This window comes from Contarinia nasturtii, unplaced genomic scaffold (genome assembly GCF_009176525.2).
Source record: "Contarinia nasturtii isolate CC-2019 unplaced genomic scaffold, AAFC_CNas_1.1 Cnas_scaffold_864, whole genome shotgun sequence".
Classification (NCBI taxonomy): Eukaryota; Metazoa; Arthropoda; class Insecta; order Diptera; family Cecidomyiidae; genus Contarinia; species Contarinia nasturtii.
In genome coordinates, this window is record NW_022198211.1 from 1,302,580 (window position 1) to 1,322,471 (window position 19,892).

General features: G+C 32.9%; 5 protein-coding genes across 6 annotated transcripts; 2 read left to right on the forward strand and 3 right to left on the reverse strand.

Moving 5' to 3' along the window:
* Positions 1-657: 657 nt before the first annotated feature.
* On the reverse strand, positions 658-5,722 carry LOC116342453 (neurogenic locus notch homolog protein 1). Of its 2 annotated transcripts, none has more exons than XM_031770069.1 (12): positions 5,590-5,722; positions 4,277-4,589; positions 3,202-3,516; positions 2,371-2,409; positions 2,209-2,302; positions 1,979-2,114; positions 1,867-1,918; positions 1,731-1,802; positions 1,506-1,607; positions 1,389-1,423; positions 1,285-1,333; positions 658-1,212 (listed from the first exon to the last, which is right to left on the reverse strand). In XM_031770069.1, exons 1-12 carry the CDS (start codon positions 5,590-5,592, stop codon positions 941-943), a joined length of 1,482 nt encoding a protein of 493 aa, XP_031625929.1. In that variant the 5' UTR covers positions 5,593-5,722; the 3' UTR covers positions 658-940. The 2 variants fall into 2 exon arrangements, with proteins under 2 accessions (XP_031625929.1, XP_031625930.1); XM_031770070.1 differs by having other exon boundaries at positions 4,529-4,589; positions 5,590-5,721.
* Positions 5,723-8,472: 2,750 nt separating this feature from the next.
* Positions 8,473-10,754, reverse strand: LOC116342379 (N-chimaerin). Its single transcript, XM_031769960.1, has 4 exons — positions 10,537-10,754; positions 9,266-10,432; positions 9,084-9,189; positions 8,473-8,993 (listed from the first exon to the last, which is right to left on the reverse strand). Exons 1-4 carry the CDS (start codon positions 10,616-10,618, stop codon positions 8,831-8,833), a joined length of 1,518 nt encoding a protein of 505 aa, XP_031625820.1. The 5' UTR covers positions 10,619-10,754; the 3' UTR covers positions 8,473-8,830.
* Positions 10,755-11,053: 299 nt separating this feature from the next.
* Positions 11,054-12,339, forward strand: LOC116342517 (60S acidic ribosomal protein P2). The gene is made up of 3 exons (XM_031770164.1): positions 11,054-11,186; positions 11,603-11,877; positions 12,096-12,339. The coding sequence occupies exons 2-3, from the start codon at positions 11,604-11,606 to the stop codon at positions 12,155-12,157; spliced, it is 336 nt and encodes a 111-aa protein (XP_031626024.1). The 5' UTR covers positions 11,054-11,186; position 11,603; the 3' UTR covers positions 12,158-12,339.
* Positions 12,340-12,378: 39 nt separating this feature from the next.
* LOC116342518 lies at positions 12,379-13,543 on the reverse strand. Its single transcript, XM_031770165.1, has one exon. The coding sequence runs from the start codon at positions 13,470-13,472 to the stop codon at positions 12,423-12,425; it is 1,050 nt and encodes a 349-aa protein (XP_031626025.1). The 5' UTR covers positions 13,473-13,543; the 3' UTR covers positions 12,379-12,422.
* An 811-nt stretch (positions 13,544-14,354) lies between these two features.
* LOC116342398 (GTP cyclohydrolase 1-like) lies at positions 14,355-19,460 on the forward strand. Its single transcript, XM_031769997.1, has 5 exons — positions 14,355-15,051; positions 16,282-16,491; positions 17,723-17,888; positions 18,850-18,966; positions 19,167-19,460. Exons 1-5 carry the CDS (start codon positions 14,715-14,717, stop codon positions 19,294-19,296), a joined length of 960 nt encoding a protein of 319 aa, XP_031625857.1. The 5' UTR covers positions 14,355-14,714; the 3' UTR covers positions 19,297-19,460.
* The last annotated feature ends 432 nt before the right edge of the window (positions 19,461-19,892 follow it).

Sequence of the window (19,892 nt, forward strand, 5' to 3'; positions counted from 1 at the left end):
CTTTTAAGTTTTCTCATCGATTCACAATGCCTGCTTTCCAGTTTGATACTAATTTATAGATTGTACACATTTATGTAAACAACCGTTTAAAAAATTTCTACTGTTATAAGATTTTTTCAAGATTTGACTATGTGTTCCATGTTACATGCGACTGAATAACGTAAGTTGTTGTATTTTCAAGTGAAACTTCACCAAAAATCACGGAATAGATTGCGTGCGGTGCCTGACTCGCTCTTCATTTCCGACAGCCAATTTATCAAGAATTCTCTTTCTGAGAAATACGGGGGGTAAGTTGAAACGATTTTTGATCGAAAAAAACTCATAACGCACATTTCCGACATTTTCATGAGGAAACTCATTTCGATTGGGCCGACTAAAACCTATCAAGGTTGACAAACTCATTAAATTTTCGTGTTTGATTTCAGTTAATCATATTAATGAATTCATCAAGAATGTTTTTATATAGCAAAGGGTCAATAAATAACACCTGTTTCTTCATTATTTTTAGATGTTTTTTTTTTTTCATTTTATTCTTTATACAAAGCCTAATATGCTCTTACAAAAAAATTAAAGAAAATTTGAGTTTAATAGAACTTATTATTCATACCGAGATCGGTATCATGGCAAATTGGATAAAAACATGAACAAACGAAACAATCAGAATAAAAAATATATTAATACAGTACTCAAAATCAATTAAAATGAAAACGAAACAAACAATTGATGAGCAGCTTATTACGAAAAATGTTTGAACGGTTTTGCATCTAATATCGCGTTTTCCTTCTTCTCTACTTCGTGTTATTTGTGTATTTTATTCGACGACTTTGAACACATAGAAAATCGTATGAGTTATTGAATTTTTAGATAGTGAAAAAGTATTTTTTTTTTGTTCAGTGTGTGGCAAGTCTATTTTAACCGATTGGTGTTGATTCGAATTAACTTATTTTTTCTTATAATATCTAGCGACTGGATAAGAACGCGATTGACGACAGGACACTAAGGCATCGCCAGTAAATCCTTGGGGACATTTACAAACGGCCAAATGTCGCTTCGCTTCGCAAATTGCGTTGCTTCCGCACTGACCAAGGCAGGGGTCCACGCATGAATAGTTAATACAGGCCCGACTGTCTGAGCATTCGACATCACTTTGGCACTCTCCGCGCACACAATGTGTCAATGGATTTCCGGTATATCCTGGCAAACAAGTACAAACTGCATGGGAAGATGAAAACATCGGAGACATTAATAGGATAAGATTGACTTTTTTATTATAAAAATATTTACCTGGACGCTCACGGCCAGTATTGTCGTGACCTGGTGTGCATTTTGCGTTCTAAAAAATATAAACCAATAAATACATTTCATTTGATCTTAAAAAGTATTCTTACAGTTCCGCATGGGTTGTGTGGTGAGCACAAATCCTCTGTATGGAAAAGGTAGAAAAGTTTTGCTTATTAAAATTCGATCATATGAGAAAATTCATACCAATACACAACAACACATACGTGGAGTGAAAGGTCGGCAGCTCACAAATGGATCACCAGTCATTTCGCGTGGACATGAGCAAATAGGAGTTAATCCTCTCAAATTACAGTCAGCATTTCTACCTGTTTGAATGAATAAATATTTTTTTTGGATAGGGTAAACACTGAACGACTTTCACACTACTCAATAAAGTGTGTACAATGCCCGAGATATGTTGAACAATTGAATATTTGAACGAAACTTACCACAAGCACCATCGCATGGGTTTTTGCATACGCCATAAATACAAGCTGGTCTACCCGATGGACAATCACGATCTAAAAATTTAACAATCGTTATACAATTAAATGGCGAAAACAAAAAAGGTTTCATTTAAATTACCTCCATAACATTCGGCACGACATTCACCGTTGTATGCATCGCCAAAGTAATTCTGAAATGATACGATTTTATTCACAGTCAATTTTTAACGTAATTGAGATAAAACTCTTACCTTTGGACATTCACAAATGGCTCGATGGTTTGCAACTCTGACACATTGGGCTCCAATACCACATTCTGAGCATGCTTGTTGACATTTGAAATCTTTGCAGAACTCTTGTCCACCGCATTCATAATCTGATTCGCATCTGTACAAAAATGATTTATTTTAAATTTCATTCATACGTCATACCAGAATATATTATTGAGTTCCCAATTTGGAAGGATGCATGAGAAACTTACTCATGACGACATCCACTCAACGGTTGGCCAACATAGCCGCGCAAACAACTGCAGGTAGGTACACCGTTGATGACTTCACATTTTGTATTTTCACCTGATTGAATTAATGAATAAAAAGGTTAAGTTTTCAATTGAATAAAACAAATTCTATTTCGTTCTCACCGCATGGTCCCCACCGTCCTCCGGTATGGCATGATTCCTCTATATAATAATTGCGAAAAATAAATGTCTTTTATTGAAATCATAGCAAAGTAATAGCAGTGTCTATTATAGCCAAAATCAATTAAAACATATTGTTTTATCTGGTTTGAGCTAATGAAAATATAGAAATGATGTAGGCAATAAATTTGAATTTATGAAACTGGTATCAATGTCAATCGGAATTTGCGTATTTGATATAATATTCATATTCATCAAATTTAGATCATTTGTATTCCATTTATGGAACGTTTGCTTAATTGTCGATCAAGCTCAAGATGTTCTATCATTTTCATTATACAGAATTTGAATTAATTTGTTTTATAATTGTATTCAAATTGAACTAAAAACGCCTACAACACAATTCGAAAATGTTGAAATTCATTTCAGCATTGTTCGATTTGTTTGGTGTCTGTTTATATTCTTTGTGTTTCGTTAAAATTCCCACAATAAACCTGTAGCATAAGCAGACAAAAGACGATATTTTAAGTGGTTAATAAAAAAAGCATTTAAATTGCTGTAGCAATTAATCATGTGAGGCTGAGAATATTACGCGAGAGCCAGCCAAAAGAAATTTCAATAACATTTTCAAGGTAAAATTGTGGGTTTTTTCAAGTTTATGTACACATGTCTAAAACACATAAGCACACACACACACATACAAGTAAAATACACAACTTTTTTTGTTTTTGTACTCGACAGTTGATTTCATTCATTGATTTCCGTCGGTTGCTATTTTGAAGTTTTTTTTTATTGTTGTTGTTATTTCATACTAACCAGGATCCTGAAACTAACCTGGATCCGCACGGGTACAATATGTGAAAGGATCGCCTCGGTATTTATTTGGGCAGCTGCAAACAGGAACATGATTGCGCACACTACATTCAGCATTTACGCCACAAGTGCCAGAGCATGGATCAATACAATTTCCATTTCTGCACGACTGATGGCCAGGGCATTCGGTATGATCTAGACATTCAGATCTTCTACATGAAACCAATGGATTTCCGCTGTAGCCAATTGGACAACTGCAGACAGGTCGGCCTAATGCCTCGTGACAGTTTGCATTTATTCCGCAGGGATTGTTAAAACACCCTTGTCTTTGATAGCCTTTACACATTCAATATGATTTATAAATTTCAAGTGTATTTGGTAAAAAAATAGCGATTTTAGTTTACAATCGATTTGGCCATGCTGTGATAAACGCTTCCACATACATTTAATTTGAAGCGTAAATTGTGCACACGAACATTATTTCACTTCATGATTTTTACGAAGCGTAAGATTAGGCAGTAATTTATTGTATTTTTATTGCGCTTGGTGCAACGAGTGGTCTATGCTGCAAGCTTCATCATTTTGGTGCCTGTTATTGAAGTGATTATGCTGTAGTTTAAATGAGTAATGTTGTGCATTTTTTAGATTTTATGTGTGTGGTTTAACTTGGATTTTTGTGTATTTTATTTGTTTGTTTGTTTTTTACTTTTGTGTATTTGTGCTTATGATAAGTGTATATGTGTGTTGTGTGTTTTGTGTACAATAATATCGTATTGTTATATCACAGCTGAAGGTGATCACAGACAGTCTCTAATATCTAATACCCCTGTTATTAAATTTGTATGACCTTTGTAGGAATCTCGAGTGGGTGCCAAAATGATCTGGATGAAAACAAATAATAACTTACTACCGTTTTAATATTCAGATTTTTTGAGCTGATTAGTCAATATTATCATTATTATATGTTTCATTGTGTTGTTCCATTAATTTATTTGTCTGTTTTTGTGGTTATGTGGTGTCTCAAATAAAAGTGTTAAAGTTATATATACTACTAGTTGTACTAGTGTTATCAGAAAAAAAAATGAAAATAAATTACGATTTGAATAGGAGTCGGCTCTATTAACTACATATGAGTTTGAGCTTGATGGTCGTGAAATGATTCGTTCGTCAGTCCGATAAACCACTCGTTGATTGCCTGTAGAATAAACCTGATTGCCTGTAGCATAAGGACTGCCTACCACTCGTTTTCCAACCTCATCTTGAGTGTATGTTTCTTTGTATGGTACTACTTGTTCTTCATTGCACAAATGACAGACTTGGCCATCACGATTATAGTGCGTTCCCATACCTAATGCTGAATAGACTGATGCGAACAAACATACTGCTACCAACAACACCGACGTTGCTTGCTGAAAATAAGGAATTAAAAAAAAAAATATATTTTAATTCACATTTTCGGAATCGTTAAATGCCTAGAATTGATAGTTTTATTGGCTTTAAGAAGACTCATTTTTAAGCTGCTATGCTGGTTTATTATCATTTTTTTTTACACAACAATCGCTTAAATTTTATTCGAGCATCTTCATTGTGAGTCATTTGAATGCGAAACGACGAACCCGCGATTACAACACTTTTTTTTCATTGGAAATTTTGCACGCAAAAAAAACATCCAAATAACTTTGGTGGCACGCAAAACTTGTTATTTTATTGATCCGTTGTCATTTAATCCGTAGATAATTTTCAACAAGAGTCCATGTAGTTGTTTGGAATCCACTTAATCTTCATAACTAGAAATGACTGATTTAATTTTATTTCTTAGCTATATCGATTTTATTTTGTATCTCAAAAAACATTATCAAACGATTTTTACGACTTTTTTTTCTTTTTACCAAATCTTGGCTTATTCAAACCAACCGGTTTTGTTTGTTTTCTAGTTAATTACTCTTCACTCGGTTGTTTTTATTTCGGCGATTAGGCAGAAGATGAAAAATAAATTCATTGATTTGAGCCTAGGATCATTAATTGGAATTTGGCCAATGAAAAATGAACAAAATATCACCTTGAATCTTGCACTTCAAATTTACGCATTTATATTCGTTTTTCTAAATCAGTAAACAGTTCGAAATTTAATTATTTATGTCCCATTAGTTGTTATGTAAACATTTTTTTATCCATCCAGAATCAACAATGACAACACTGTTTATTTTTATAAAAATTCAGCAAATGGTTTGTTTGAATGTTGTCGATCGTATTTGATAGTAATGAAACTTCAATGATATACGATGCTGTTATACAATCTTAGTTGAAAGATGATAAAATTGATCACCAATTATTATTATTGTTGTTTTTATCCATGTATTTTTGATTGTTATTTTCATGATCATCTGAAAATAATAGTGAAACACTCACCATTTTGAAAATATTTATAATTAGAACTAGAGAAAAAGGTGTTAAAAAGGCGTTCCTAGAATTAAAAACGCACACTTTCGATAAAATTCAACACGATCCGCACGGCAAGCACTCAATACGAAAACTAATCAAAAGTCTTGCGCTTTAACGGTCTTTTATAGAAAATCTGTGATTTTTCGCCTTTCGCATCGTTCGTCTCACAATTTATTCGACAATATTGGGTTGTGCTGCTGTTGTTTATGTATTTTGCGATGTTGAATTAATTGGCTATTGGTGTTGAGTGGCCGCACGTGTGTTACTGATTTGCTATATTGGTGGTATGATTCTATTGTTTGTTGTTCTTTTCAAAATAGAGTATAGTTAATGTTTCCGGCGGTGGATGGCAGACAGCGCATTCTTAGAACATGAAAAAAAAAACACAAGGCACACACCTTTATAAATCTAGACCTGAATCGATTTTAATATTTTATATGCAAAAGATCATTTTTTTATTCAATCTACCTCAATTATATCGTAGAAAACAGTGTCGTAGTCGTAAGATCAAGGTAAGCATTTACATTGTTATTGGATTAGCTTGCATTCTTCCATATATATATGATTTCTGCTCCTTAAATGAATCGATTATGAAACCAATTGCAATGGTTTTCATGGAATAGAAAGTTAATAACTAATCATTACCAGCTAATCAAATAAAAATTATTCCAAATGCGTTGAATATCCGCGTGGTAAAATAAGCTCGATGACAACGTCACCTTTACAAAAATTTAACAACGATGGAAAAGTGTTACTCCAAAAATGGTTGAATTGATGTTCAATTATTTTACAATTTGTGACACAAAGACGTCATCACTTCTTTTTTTTTTTTTTGAAGTAGCTAATGTAAATGTAATCGATTCAATTTCATCAAAGTTAAAGCTTTTGAATAATGACAGTGTGTGGGAGTGTTATTTGCATTCGTTTCACTTTGGATCGTTTTTTATGTTTCAATTTTTATCTAATTTTATTATTTTACGATCGATTCGTGGAAACTAATATCATAACATTCGTTATATTTTTCATAACATATTAATATTTGTTTTTACCATTGGATTTGCGTTGATACAGAGTGTGTGAGTCACTTTTATCGATTTTGATGATAAACATAAATAAGTTGATAAAAAATTCAAATGTGTCTAATAAAAAACAGGGTTCGATTTTTTGTTTCTCATTTGTATTCATTCAGTAATATAGTGTTCATAATTGGCAAAAGACGTTCGTGCATTGACCTTTGGTAACTAGTAGATAAACATCTCATATAAAGAGATATTATCAAAGAGGCTTGATGCTTGCTATTTCGGTTGACAACATAGAATTTCTTTTCGCACATAAAATCAAATTCTGAATTTTTCGAACGGAAGAATTCTGTAATCGCACATCGTTTTGCACAGCCTTTACCTTCATCGAAACAGGTTATTTATCTCAAAAATTTTTATTCGAATGTCTGTAGCCGTCTGCAAGTATATATTTTATTATTTTTAATGTAATTCCGTCTGCAATGACCACATTGACCATAAATGGTGCATCATTTTGTTTTCAATTGACCTTGAACCACATCTACACACCAACCATCCGAATTAAGCAATCGAAAATGTTCATTACCAACGACGTCATTTTTTATCATTCTTCATTGAAACAGTCGATGTCAATAATCGTTGTACAAACATTTGCTTTTAGATTTTCCAATCATTCCGTTCATTTGTTGAAACAAATATACAAAAGCGAAACAGAATATTTATGATGGGCGAGTAAATTTGCATTTAAATGAATATTTGTTCAACTTACAATTGAATGTCAAAGATTCAAAATTATTTTCTGGAAATGTGATATCACATCGATAATAAGCATCTTTAGGAATACATTTTTTATATTGATATATGAACCGGTACTATATTGTATGTGATTAATAGGTGATTCAGATAACAGCATTGTTGATTCAAATTAAAACTTTGTTTTTGGATGAAGATGTCATTGATTCCCAATAGCGCGACCAATTCGATGGAACTTCGTAATAAAAAGAATATCGATTTTAATTTGTTTAGGTTTCGTTTCATAGAATTTTTCTTGACGCAATAAATTCTTTTAAATGTTGTTAAAGATCATCTTAAAATTCATTTTGACAGAAAGCATTTTGCTACTTTTAATTATATAATTGAGGAAAAATTTCGTTTTGATTTTAATCTTGAAAATGTTTTTATATTTCGAGAACGAATGAAATCGTCGGAAAGAATTTATCTGTTTCGTTTCAAAGTGCATTTAAAATGCGATTACTTCAAGATCAATTATAACAATGCGACTCAAATTCATAATTCATTCTTCGATTTTATCTGATGGTTACATGCTACACATAGTGTATTGTTTTGGTGAGAAAAATAGAAACTTGATAAGTTGACTGTGCAGTAACGCAAAAGTAACCACCCAATTTTTTGAATCGAAAATAGTATATTTGCTATGTCATACATAACACGCAACGCGTACTATTTTCTCATAAATGTAAATTGTGTTTTGGTTTGATTTTATTCATTCATAAGAACACTTTACTCGACTCATCCGCTTGATAGTTAGTCTAAAGTATCAGCATGTATAATTTCGGCGAATACAATCAGTAGATTTTATGATAAAACAGTCTGCAAGAAAATCAATTGAATGGTTTCGCTCTTTAGCAGTTAATTTTTATCCGTTTTTTAAAACGTATGCAAGACATCACAACGATACGGTCTGCAGGTCCTAGTGGGAATCCGATTGATAATTACAAACCACGCAAAAATAGATAGTTTTTCTCGTTCAATAAAAGAAATATTTTTTTGTCAAATTACGACATTTATTAAAAAATATCACTTGGATTTAGCAAACATAAATACCAATATTGTGTTATTCACACGAATAAAAAAGTGTTCCTGTGTTTTTGTTTTCGTTTTTGTTTCGCTTTGGATCTAAATGTAAAAACATTTCCAAAAAAATGATGGGATTGAATGTGATGATCGATATATAAATGTGCGTACAGCAAAAACAAAATTGTGCAAAGAAAAAAATGACGCCTTTGAATATATAATAATTAGGCCTATCATTAATGATTATACACTTAATTAAATACATTAAAACATTGCAATTAGACTAATTTCAATTTTCAATATAAAATTCATGCTAAATTTGCAATAAAATATTGGAAATTCGATTGAGTATATGTATGTATGGAAAATGGGATTTAATTCATGAAAACCGCATGGCAATGGGTGATCAATGAAGTCAGTGCAAATATTTCTTGCGATAAATCAGTTAAATGTGGCGGTGTTGCGATTAATGTTGGGGCAAAGACGGTGGCGATATTGTGTTCGGTCATCTTGTTCACAGCGTGATGAGAAGAAACTCTGAAATTGTTTCGAATTGTGGGTGGAAATGATGTTAATTTTGGAATTTTATAATGCAACTCGATATGAGTCATATCAAAATGACATTACCTATTAAGGTGTTCGATAACAAATTTCAAGCAGTTAAAATGAGCTGGCGGCAACTGTTTGACAGCCTCACGCATTTTTAGTACTTGCTCTCCAATTGATGTGCAACCTGATTTGGGAGGGGAAAAACAGAATAAATTAAATGATTCAAAAACAAATCTGAAAATACATGTCGATGAACTTACTCGTTGATTGAATAAACGTTGGGTATGCATGATATGTAACGAGAGGAACAGGTAAAAGTCTTAAATACAATTTCAAAGTTCCAGCGATGACATTGATATTGCTATAAGCTGATTCAGACATATCCGTTTTCTCACCATGCCGATCTAGTGCCATTTTCAAAGCATCAATTTCATCAGCAAAACCAGATACTCTATAGATGCCCTCTTGTAACATTCCACGTGCTTCAACTTCTTCCACACAACGTCGCACAACAAATGGAATCGTACATTTGTGTGCTGTAACCACAGTTGTTAAATCCGAGCCAAAAACGCCGCGGATCTTCTTCATGTCGGGTAGACACTTGGCAGGAACTAATTCGGAACATTTATTGTGGGCAATAAAGCCACAATCTTCGCATTTGACACCTTGAGCAGTGAAACCCCATAGGAAATTAGCACAAAATTCACACCAATTTAAACCTTTGAATGTATGAATTTTGAATTTATGTGATTTCTGATAAACCACTGGAAGAACATCGCTATCGTCGACGGTCGATGCCTGATTTTTTTCATTTAAATTCAAGTGATTCATATTTTCCTCGTTTTGTTTTTGTGTATTTTCGGTGGTTTTTGTCTCACTTGAATTCGTAATTGATGCTGCGGTCAATGATGTTGTAATCGATGTGGCATTGTCATTCGGCGGTTGATTATCATATTTTAAACTCTTACGCAAATCATTCGAAAGGGCACGTAATTTTCGTCGGTTGAGTGTCATGTATGGACTTTGTTGATAGCTATTTTTTGTTTGTGTCATCATCGATTTTATGATTGGAGCCGCATGCATTTGCATATAAAAGTTCACCAATCCATCGGCCACTAAATCATGAATAGTCTCGAATCTCTTGAAATCTTCTTTAAGAAAATGTCCACAATTCGGCTTATAATAAATTTTATAGTGTTTGGTGCGGCTGTTAAATCGAAGTGACAATGTATAAAAATCGGTCGCACCAGGGCTTTGTCGCACCAAATACGATCCATCACATTTCTCATTGAGTAATGTTTCGGATTCTTTATGATCCATTACACCATGATACTCGTATCCATAACAATCCGGCAACAAATCATCTTTAATATCATCACTTCGCAATAATGCCTTTGGCGTTGGAGCTTCCAATTGAATTTTGTACACTAAACCATACATATACACACAAATATAGAAAAAAATCAAACAAGCGGAAATAATTAATTTAAATTCCAATGAATAATTTGGAAAATTTGTTCGAAACACTTACATTCGGGTTTCCAAACTTTGTGGATGGGTGAATTTTGCTCAGTTCCATTCGACATTTTAAGTGCCGATGTTTGTTTAATCATTTAGAAAAAACATTCAAACAAATTCACTTTTGATTTCACATTGGCACATAAAAAACATGAAATCTGTGCACGAAAACGACAATGCACTAGAACTTTGCAAAACACTGTAAACAACTCATGCGAATACGTTTGTACAAAAGAGAAAAATCTATGAATAGAGTAAAAGAGATGACATGCGTTAAATGTGAATAGAGACAAATAGTGTATAAAATACTGGCAGTTTGAATGGTATTAATTTTCAAATTGTTGAATGAATTTTGAATGACGCAACGATTAAAATTCAAGAATTAGCAACATTTTGAAAAAACTACACGAATAACATTTTTAATCAATTGAAAAATGTATTATTTTTATATCTGCATGCGTAATGTGAACGCACCACGATGCGCTTTCGAGGAAAGTGACAGTTGACATCTGTTAACACTACATAAAGGCGATTCATATTAAATTGAAGCTTACCGTATGTCAACGGTTCAACCATTCGTTCTTTTCTTTGACGTTCTCGAAGAAGTAAAGTTGTGTCTCATTTTGCATTACACGTTTCGTGTCACAAAAATACAGACTTAAAGTAAGTTTTTCGTGTAAATTTTTACTTAAAATAAATCTAAATTAAATGTTACTATCGAATTTCATAAAAAATCGATTAAATTCATTCGGATGATTTGGATTTAATTCGATTTTTTGCGTTGAAAAATTTGTGTGTGCGATACGCACTCGGTGTTCATTGATAAACACACATTGCCTGTGTTGAAGTGATAGACAATTTGATTTAATAAATTCATATGATGATAATTACCTACATTATCTGAAGGACTCCATAGCGATGTTCCGTCACATTTAAAAGAAGTGTGTGAAAAAAGTAAATCTGAGAATTTACCCGTCGAATTGTCTATGAACGAGAGTGTAATATTAAAATATATTGAGGTTATGTTTCTACACGTTTGTTAACTAAACATTTTCTTTTTTTTCTGTTTCTTCAAATAGAATGCGTTACGTGGCTGCATACTTATTGGCTGTCCTTGGTGGCAAAGAATCACCAGCAACCGCAGATATTGAAAAAATCCTCAGCTCAGTTGGTATTGAAGCTGATGCTACCCGTTTGGGCAAAGTCGTTGCTGACCTCAAAGGCAAAAGCATCGAAGAATTGATCAAAGAAGGACGTGAAAAATTGTCTTCAATGCCAGTTGGTGGTGGTGCTGCTGCCCCAGCCGCTGCCGGAGTTGCTGCTCCAGCTGCTGAAGCCAAGGCTGAAAAGAAAGGTACGTTTCACATCCACAGTGTGACATCCAATTCAAATTTGAATGATGCTTTGCACATTCTTCTTTAATGATGAACACAATTTAACCATCTTTCGCATGAATTTACATTGATTCGACATCTATTAATCTGATTAATAATTCATTTTCAATGAATTTAAATGTGATTCCATAATTCAAAATTGTGCTAATAATATCGATTTCTGTTTGTCTATTTACAGAGGAGAAGAAAGAAGAATCAGAAGAAGAGGATGACGACATGGGCTTCGGTCTTTTCGAATAGATCCATTCAAATTCGTTTTTTCGCATCGTTTGCGGTTAATTTTTACACGATAAACCATCAAGTGTGTAAAATGCTATAAGTATGTTGTATAAATTACCATCTGCAACAATAATGTGGATCCGAAACAACGGATTATTTCTATGAAATAATTTTCATGAAAATAAAATTATCCAAAAAAAAAAAAAACACAAAAACAATCGTATTTTTTATTTAAATCATTCTATATTTTTTTAGCCAATATAAATAACAATTGTAAAGGTAACTTTTATCTCTCATGAGAGTTATGTTCATCATAAGATGTATGATATTCGACCTCAAAATCGTCATCTACATCGTAGTCAACGTATTCATCTTCATAGTCTTCCTCTTGTTGATCTTCTCCCATTAAATTTGATTCAGCTTCTTCCATTCGCTTTTGTTTACGCAATAGTTTGCGTTTTAGTAAAAATTCTTTCAACACATCTTGAGTTTGTTTTTCATTGGCTTGCTCTTGTCGAATACTTTCAAACGAAGTATTAAATGTAAATGGTTTTGCAGTGGTTGGGTTTAATTGTGTTTCTTCGTATCTTTTCCATGCTTGTTTTGATTGGGCCATGTGTTGTTTTACTCGACCCATAAACAAAGCATGATCAATTCCAAATACATCGTTTCTCATCGATGGTAACGACGATTCATTCAGTTCCTTGTTCGCCTCTGTTTGATTCTCAAAATCTTGTTCTTGTATTCTGGTGAGTGTTGGTTTAAAATCATCACCGTAATCAGCATTTTCGATCACATTGTTCAACGTGTCTAAAAAGAACAAACTATTATCTCGCACAAATGTTAAATGTGGCATTTTGCCCATTAGTTGCATTTGATGTAGTTCATGCCGCACACGTTTCTTGATCGATTCCAACTTTTGTTCCACTCTATCCAAATCATTGGTTTCCGATGCCGTCCAATGTATATTCAATCCTTGATAATTTAGACACACTTCAACCCGCGTAATTTGCAATCCAAGACCGCATAATTCCTCTCCAATTTCACCACTTGCAATTATATCTGTTATATGACGCATAAACATTTTGTTTAACATGGAAGTTCTTCTGATAGACATTTTTGATGTTTTTTTCTGCATTGTATTAATGGATTCAAATTTTGGAGTCGTTGATGATTCGACCCATTTGAAATTGTTGGAAAAAGGCTTTCTTTTGCCCGTTAACAATTTCTGCAACATTCTCGATTGGCGGCTATCGTTTGATGCCAATCGCAATTGCAACTTATGCGCGCACACATTTGGTAACAACGCAAACACCGATCTATTTACTTTAAACATTTTTTTTTAAATTTAAGTCGAAATCACTTTATATTATTTAAGCAAGCTGAATCTCGCATGATGAATAGAGGTTAACATATTTGTTTTGCTGTGAAATGACAGCTTTCTGTCATTCGGGCGATATACATTGTTGAACCCTGCTCAAATTTAAATCAATGCAAGTTATTTCTAACACGCATACCAACAAAACCTTTGGTTGACTAGTGAAAGTTATTAATTTTGCTGGTTTTTAACGATTTTTGAAGATTAGTAAATCTGTATAATTTGGCCATTTGAAGTTTATAAAGATTAAAATGGTCTTAATTGATGAAATAAGATCCATTTGAGCGTAGAAATATAAAAAATAAACCAAAACTGTTATTACTAAAAATCACATTTTTTTCGATTTTTTTGAAGAAGTTTCTCTTCACTCTCGTTCAAGTCGCCACCCTATATGACATATGAACCCATAAAAAAATGGCTGTTTTGGAATAAGCTCATGCTTATACAACTACTCTAGGCTGTAGGCTTTGATATTTAAATTTTTTCGAAAAAGTCATCCACTCTATTGTGTGTGTTATGTGTCTTTCCCTTTTCTGCCTCCACTTTTATATACCGTTCTCTGTGTTCGTCCCCATTTTATCGCTCGTTTGTTAAATGCCCTTTTCAAAAAATAAATAAATCTAAATTGCATACCGAACAACCAACTGTACGCAACAGTTAGAAAGAGATTGGTTGAAACAACACCGAAAAAGAGATGGAAAAGGCAAGACCTTCAACAACATTTTGGCATATGTGTATTGAAAGTGTTTGTGTCAATGCTGCTGTTTCCGTTGTTTGCAATTTTGCTCTCTGCTGTTTTTGCTGCTGTTACCTTTGCTTTTATTACGGCCAATGAAATCTGTTCTGTGGTCAGTTGATTGAGATTCGTTGAACGATTTAGTTGATGGTTTGATAGAAATAGCCGTACGACGTGCATGTGTTCAAATATATACTCTACATTTACCATAACTTAACCATCCAGTTTTTTCCATCTAATTTCGCTTTTTTATTTTATTTATTTCGTGTTTTGTGTGAAAAGAAACGGAAATCGGGACGAAAATTCCGAATATAAGTGCAAAGACAGTTTCTGATTTTTGTGTGTGTGTTTTTTTTTGTTTGTATAAAACGTTCTGCCACGAAACATTTTACTTCCGATTATTTGAACAACGTTTTTGAAAAGAAGTTTTTGTGAAAATCCAAAAAGAAGAGAACATTTTCATCATGAATCGCTCGTTGGATGAAAGAAGTGAATTGAACAATACCATTGACGATACAAATTCATCAAAAGCTCGAAGCAGACCATGCTTATCGCATGGAAATGGTGATGAATCAAATGCTAATCAAAATGGAAAAACCAACCACGCAACAAGTTCACTTAACGGAAATGATGACAATAACGATAATGCCCAAAAACACTCAACCACTGAATCAGCGACCACCAATGGCAAGGGATTTATAAAACGAGCTCATCCAGCACCATTGAAAATTGTCGCATTCAAAGGCGATTCAAACGACGTGCCAGGAACACCACGAACACCAAGGACATCAACCACACCAGGTAATTAAATTGATACATTCATTTCAAATAACCAGCAGAGATGAGACGAAAAATAAAAGAATTTAGATTATTTGAAATGAATGTATCAATTTAATTACCTGGTGTGGTAAAACGAAACAATGCTTCTACTTGTTGCTTCACATAAGATTTATGTATTTTGGATAGAATCATACAGTTTGATTACAGCACCTATGAATAGGAACTGTGAAAATAGCACTGCTATAGCTGTAGCCCAATCTATTCACTGCTATATCTTGAATTAAAATATACATTGAATTCACCACAAATGACAAAGCATTAAATAATCATTACTATACAGAGAAAAATGTGCGCTTAAAATAAGTAAAGAAAAACCTTAAATACACACAGAAAATAAGAAATTTAAGAAATCTAAACAGCACGTTAATTACAAAAAGGTTTGCCACGTAGCAGCAGAAAGACAGTCAAAAACCCGAAAAAAATTCTTCATTTTTTCTATTCATTATAGCGAGGCAATGTTCGATACTTGATTAAATTGATTTTGCCATTTAAAAAAAAAATTATTAAAATTTTTATATAAGTCATGTAACCGCTATAAAACGGTTGAAAGCAGTTCTCGGAATTCTGTTTTTTCTAGAAATAAGACAGTGTGTCAATATTTTTTTCTCAACAATTTGAAAAGGAAGTATGTTCTGATTAAAGAATCAATTACCCGAATTCGTTTGATAAAAATAATTTTAATTTGAACAATCGGCAACTGTTTCCATCTATTGTTGATAAATATATTGGTCTTGCTATGTAATTAGCTTAATTTCAACCTCTTGCAAATCAGAAATATCATTTGAGATATCAATTGCAGTGATTGCTTTGGAAATCTGTCGTGTGTGCCATATTAAATGAAATCCATAACACACACACATAATATTTTTTCCATTCACTTGACTATTCGATTTTTGGATGTTGAGTTGCGCACAAATTATTCTTTTATGTGAATTCAAACTCGATTTCAAGGGGATGCAGATGGACAAGCATCCTGTTCGAAATGGAAAGAAAGCGATGCGGCTAGCTTAGAAAGAAAAAATAAAATGCTGGTGAAAGGCTGTGAAAGGAAACGACGTCGACTCAACGGCGTCAAATGATTGAATTAAATGTTTTTTTTTGCATAAAATTTATCAAATGTAACCTTTGATATGACGATCGATATTATCACTTGATTAATTGTTTTTTTTTTGTTCTCTCCCAACACAAAAGGGCACGAAAAGTGTACATTTCATCATGATTTGGAATTGGATCACAAACCACCGACGCGCGAAGCTCTGTTGCCAGACATGGCACAGTCGTATCGCTTGCTGTTAAGCAGTTTGGGTGAAGATCCATCACGTCAAGGGCTATTAAAAACACCGGAACGAGCTGCCAAGGCAATGCTTTTTTTTACCAAAGGCTACGACCAAAGCATCGAAGGTGAGACTACTTTTCGTTTTTTTTTTTATTATTTTAACCAGTGATTTGCTGGATGAATATCGCTGGATATTTTCAGACTCTGATTCTCAGCCGCTGCCAAAAGATAATGCAAAAATGAACCTTTGCACTGATGTTGTGTTGTATTTAACGCGCTGAGAATCAGCGTCTGAAAATATCAGCCGATATTCATCCAGCAAATATACTGCTCTGATCGTTATTTCCTCGAAAAATTGCAAAGATTTCTTCGAGTATTTCGAGAAAAAAAAATGAAGATCCGGAAAGAAACTTACTCATACGAAAGCTTAAGAGCTTTGCATTGGCACTTTTACATGCGTCGATTCTTTTCTACCCACTTGTAAAAAAAATGTTTTGTTCAAGTGTTTTATTCCATTTCCATCAATCAATTCACATATGAAAAGCACTTTACTTAGCTCTGCGTACATTGTGTGATAAATGATATTCAAGTGATGGAGAACTAATGGAAATTGTTTGTCATTGCCAAAACATTGATTGTTTAAGTCATTGGATTTTTTTCTTCTCCAACGATACTCATTTTACTACAAAATCCTTGACTCAATTTCAGGTAGCGGTTTTCGTGTCACAAATCTTGGTTAGATTTGTGGTTTTAATCAATTTACTACATACATATTCTGTATTCTTTGTATATGGTATTCACAAACATACTTCAAGACAAAAAACACACACACAACATCTCAATAGATGATTGTATTAAGTTTTTGCCTTCTTTAATGTTCACCATCAATATGTCAGCGTACGGTCATCTTTGATCAATGTTTTTGAAGTACGAATGCTTGAATTTGCATTTGGCTCCATATTTGCATTTTTTTTTCGATTGTTTTTCTTCTTCGTTGGTTTCACTTTAAAAATTCGTCTATGTGTGTTCACATATTGGAAATAAAATGACGGTGAATAACAATTCTTGATGTGATTGAGTGACGTATGTAAATTGGTTCAAGTGGAAGGTACACCATTTTTTTGTCAATGGAAATTTTTTTATTACCAACAACACGCACTTCTGTCCATTTGTTTAAGCGAAAGTTTGAGTGCATGATGTATTTATTTTTTTCCGGTGAACCATTAAAAAAAAACTATTTTAAGTAATACAAAGCAGGAAAAAACCGAGAATTATTTCAATCTGTCTAGGTTGACATTGAAAACTAACAGTTATTTATCGAGCACATATTTTGGTGTGGTTTTCTTAAATTTATAGAAGCATTGAATGGAGCCGTTTTTGATGAAGATTATGATGAAATGGTTGTGGTGAAAGATATTGAAATGTTTTCAATGTGCGAACATCATTTGGTACCATTTTATGGAAAAGTGTCAATTGGTTATTTGCCGAGCAAAAAAATTCTCGGCCTCAGCAAATTGGCGAGGTGAGTAAAAATGATTATTTTATTTTGCATTTTTTCCGTTTGGATCCGGTACTTATATCACTTCTTTGATTTTATCAAGCTAACATACCAAAAAGAAAATGAATCAAAATTGAAAAACTTGCAAACATACACGCACACGCAAAATTCGTCTCTTTTCTTAACGACAATAAGCTTTAAAAACACAACAGGTTTCTTTTTTGTACGAAAACTCACTTTAAATCTGGCAAAAAAAAAACATTCGACGCAGAATATTGTGATTTAAACTTATTTAGGGAATCATTCATAAAGTTTTTCCCCAAAGTTGGAATATTTTTAGTCAAATTATCCACACATACGCATACAACAAGTTAAAATGCATTTCATCGAAGCGTTCTTTATGAAATATAATTAAAAATAAACATGAAGCCAGAACTCAATTATAAAAATGTGACTGAAGATAGAAAAAACATACACAAAAACACACACACACACAACAAACAACAAATTCATTTATCAATTTTGATTTTATTCAATACTTAAGAGAGCAATCACTTAATGTTTAAAATCATAACTTTTATTTTCTCAAGCAATATTTGGCTTTAAATCAAAAGACCACGAATTTAACCAAATAACCAAAAATAAATGTTGTCACTAAATTGTCATTGTTATGCTGCAACAATGACTCTACATATTATTCGTTTCTCGTTATAATCAATACATTCATTTGGGTGTTTCATACAGCTTGTTCTTTCTCTGTAAATTACGCAATTTTTATGGCACGCATTTTCTTTTTTTTCTTCATCTTTTCACACACATGCACACAAACACACATACACACATCAATCCATTCTCAGAACAAATTTGCTTTTACATTGCCATTTTGGGTTGATTTGAAATTGAGAGGGGAAAAATACTGTTATGGCTAAAATCACGATAAAAAAGACTCAATTTACCAAATACATGTCTGACTATATCATTTCAGAATTGTGGAGATTTATTCACGACGACTGCAGGTTCAAGAGCGCCTCACTAAACAAATTGCGAACGCCGTAACTGAAGCCGTTCAACCAGCTGGCGTCGCTGTTGTCATTGAAGGAGTGTAAGTAGAACATGTCGAAGTAATTAAAACCAGTAATTACGGAAAAAACACACACACACATTCACCATTCAAAAATAAATTCTAAAAGAATAACCGCGGCTACCATAAATCGCAGCCTTCTTTCTTCTATTCGATTCGAATATTGAAATCCACATTTATGCAATTTGACAGATATTCTAATAAGTTTTTCTCTTTTTCAGGCACATGTGCATGGTAATGCGAGGTGTACAGAAGATTAACAGCAAAACAGTGACATCAACAATGTTGGGTGTATTTCGTGATGATCCGAAAACGCGCGAAGAGTTTCTCAATCTTGTTAACACCAAGTAAAAAGAAAAACAACAAAAAATGAACACTATTGATTTACTGTACATCTGACATCCATTAAAATGATAACAATTTAACAGAGATGAACAACATCGACATGCATTGCAACAGAAAAAAAAATTATCAATGAACACATTTCAATGAAGAAAAATATAAATAGCTAAAGAAGAGTATTTATTTATTTATTTGCTAAAGTTTTTCTGTGCACATTTTTTTACCACATTATTATAGTTTTTATATTTATATATATTTTGTTTTATACGTCATTCGTGTGATTGTACTTATTATTTTGTGTTTTATTTTTTCAAATTCCCTTTCACTTCAAGAACACATTAAATTATTGGTTTAAAAAAAAAGTACGGTTGTCTATTGTATAGAAATAAACGACCTTTTTTAATTAAAAAAACATCGCCATCCAATGCAATGGAAGTAGAACTTAAAGTATAATGATATGCATTTTTGGTCACCATGTTTTAAAATATCACATTTCAATCGCATCACAAAAGTACATATCTTCTATTTTTGAACTTTTGCCCAATTTTATTGACGCACTGCTATCGAAAAAGTTACATTCTTCATGATGGTTTTTGCCGTTCTAT

Excerpts from the sequence above, each read along its gene's own strand:
- LOC116342453 (XM_031770069.1), bottom strand. Across the intron at positions 1,424-1,505 it reads CTGCCGACCTTTCACTCCAC|AGGATTTGTGCTCACCACAC; the intron begins GTATGTGTTGTT and ends TTTTCCATACAG. Across the intron at positions 1,213-1,284 it reads TACTGGCCGTGAGCGTCCAG|TTTGTACTTGTTTGCCAGGA; the intron begins GTAAATATTTTT and ends CTTCCCATGCAG.
- LOC116342379 (XM_031769960.1), bottom strand. The coding sequence starts at position 10,618 with ATGATTAAACAAACATCGGCACTTAAAATGTCGAATGGAACTGAGCAA. Across the intron at positions 10,433-10,536 it reads CAAAGTTTGGAAACCCGAAT|TGTACAAAATTCAATTGGAA; the intron begins GTAAGTGTTTCG and ends TGTATGGTTTAG. Across the intron at positions 9,190-9,265 it reads AACGTTTATTCAATCAACGA|GTTGCACATCAATTGGAGAG; the intron begins GTAAGTTCATCG and ends CTCCCAAATCAG.
- LOC116342517 (XM_031770164.1), top strand. The coding sequence starts at position 11,604 with ATGCGTTACGTGGCTGCATACTTATTGGCTGTCCTTGGTGGCAAAGAA. Across the intron at positions 11,878-12,095 it reads AGCCAAGGCTGAAAAGAAAG|AGGAGAAGAAAGAAGAATCA; the intron begins GTACGTTTCACA and ends GTCTATTTACAG.
- LOC116342518 (XM_031770165.1), bottom strand. The coding sequence starts at position 13,472 with ATGTTTAAAGTAAATAGATCGGTGTTTGCGTTGTTACCAAATGTGTGC.
- LOC116342398 (XM_031769997.1), top strand. The coding sequence starts at position 14,715 with ATGAATCGCTCGTTGGATGAAAGAAGTGAATTGAACAATACCATTGAC. Across the intron at positions 15,052-16,281 it reads AAGGACATCAACCACACCAG|GGCACGAAAAGTGTACATTT; the intron begins GTAATTAAATTG and ends CCAACACAAAAG. Across the intron at positions 16,492-17,722 it reads CTACGACCAAAGCATCGAAG|AAGCATTGAATGGAGCCGTT; the intron begins GTGAGACTACTT and ends TTAAATTTATAG.